The sequence below is a fragment of the Bombus vosnesenskii genome, unplaced genomic scaffold (assembly GCF_011952255.1).
Source record: "Bombus vosnesenskii isolate JDL3184/JDL3185 unplaced genomic scaffold, Bvos_JDL3184-5_v1.1 scf7180000013847, whole genome shotgun sequence".
Taxonomy (NCBI): Eukaryota; Metazoa; Arthropoda; class Insecta; order Hymenoptera; family Apidae; genus Bombus; species Bombus vosnesenskii.
Genome location: NW_022883245.1, coordinates 1 through 1,894, shown reverse-complemented (window position 1 = coordinate 1,894; position 1,894 = coordinate 1). Strand labels below are relative to the sequence as shown.

At 33.9% G+C, this 1,894-nt stretch overlaps 1 protein-coding gene across 1 annotated transcript; it reads left to right on the top strand.

Annotated features, from left to right (window-relative positions):
• The first annotated feature begins 319 nt into the window (after positions 1-319).
• Positions 320-981, top strand: LOC117239005. The gene has a single exon (XM_033504267.1). It carries the CDS (start codon positions 337-339, stop codon positions 979-981), a length of 645 nt encoding a protein of 214 aa, XP_033360158.1. The 5' UTR covers positions 320-336.
• Positions 982-1,894: the final 913 nt, after the last annotated feature.

Here is a 1,894-nt window from a genome sequence, read left to right as displayed (position 1 = left end):
CTTCAAGAAAACAAAATTACGCATTTCGGCATACGTGCATCATTGAAGATTGAGGGATCAACGGACCTCTGCAGATCAGCTCACTTTGCGTGAAAACGACTTCTACGGAAAGCGGACTACGGTCATCACCAAAATTGAAACTGGTCACGAAAAGAAGAATATTCAGGTAAAGAACTGGATTCTTTTAAATATTATCGTACTCGTCGCAATAGCTTCGCTAGTACAGACTCCAACAACAGTACAATAACCACTATGAGCAAAAAATCAGAAGATACATCTTCTGTTAGCCCTATGGCTACTGGTGTGGATCCCAGTATTCGGGCCATACTAGACGCTATGCAGAAGCAGAACGAAATCAAGTTAAGAAAACTGTTAAAGGAGACTATTAAAGCAGCGACTAGTCGGAGTTATCAGGGTAGTTTAGTTTCTCATAATTTGAACAAAAGCTTGGAGAAAACAGACGTTACTGTAGGAAATGAAGAAATGGTTTTGAAAGAATTTTCAAAAGAATTGCAGTCTAACGTAGAAAATTCTTATGAAAAGAAAGTATCAATTGACACCGCTTCACAGGATTATATTTTCATTAAAACAGACTTAATGTTTGATGTCAATAGCTCAACAGAATACCAGAAAGAGTCTGTGAAACGAAGGAAAGAAGATATTGCAGTATTGTATAATGATTTGTCACCATCTTCGTCACAAGATACACAAAATTTACAAGAATGGTTTGACAAAAAAAGTAAAAGTTTAGGAGAAGCAGAAAAAGATCATAACAAGAAGGATAATATTTCAATGAGAAATATTTTGGACGGCGATACAAATAAAGAAAACCAAATAGAAACGAAGGAATTAGAAGCAGTTAGTAAATCAACTGCTGAAAATGATACAAAATCAATAGACAACGTTGAACAAAATATATCATTAGAATCCATACAAAAAGCAAAAGAGATAATGCTTACAATAATGAACATTTGCTTATAGAAGAAGACCAAATGATGACAGCGAAAAATGCGTGTGACACTACAGAATCAAAAACGTCAGCAGATCTTATGTCGAGAAATTTAGATGCTAATACACAAGAGAAGTCTTTAGAGAATAAAGATGACAAGAATCCATCTCCATCTATGTTAGATAGTAGTAAACGGAGCAGTCGTTATAATGTTGCTGCAAAGCCTGCTACTTCGCCAAAATGTGAAGAAATTGTTTATAATCAAACCAGACAATCAAACACAAATAAAATTTTGCGAAGCGCTTTAAAGACGAAATTAATCGAAGACAAGTGTGAAATAATTAATAAACAAAAGGCATCGGAAAATGTAGAAAATAAATATGCCAAAGAAGAAAAAAGAGGTGTTAAACAAAAATCAATTTCAGATAGTGAAAACGAAACAACTGATAAGTTCGTCAACGAAGGCAAGTTCTTTTAACGAACACAGCTAGTGATAGCGATAGGTATAAATCTGTAGAAAATGATAATGCAGTAACGGGTGTAATAGCAACTGATGAAGCGAAACATAGAGGCAGACCTAGGAGATCGGATAAAGTCGAAGTTAAAAAAGATGAAGATACAAGGAAGATACTACAAAATGAGAAGGGTGGATTAGAAGAACAAAGAAAACTCGAAGAAGATACAAAAGAAGAAACTACAGAGACAGAAGTCAATTCAAAAGGTATATTAAATAATAAGTGCGATTTACTTGATACCGAGAGAGCTATTGAAATTAATGATACGGTTCAAGATATTAAATTTACTGAAGGTAGAAGCCGCACTCAAAGTGATATGGAAGATGTAGTAGAAGATTCACAAGAATTATCTAATAAAAGTAGGTTATCAGAAATAAGGATTGCACTTAACAAAATTGAATATACAAAAACTATTTTACGGAATAAAAAG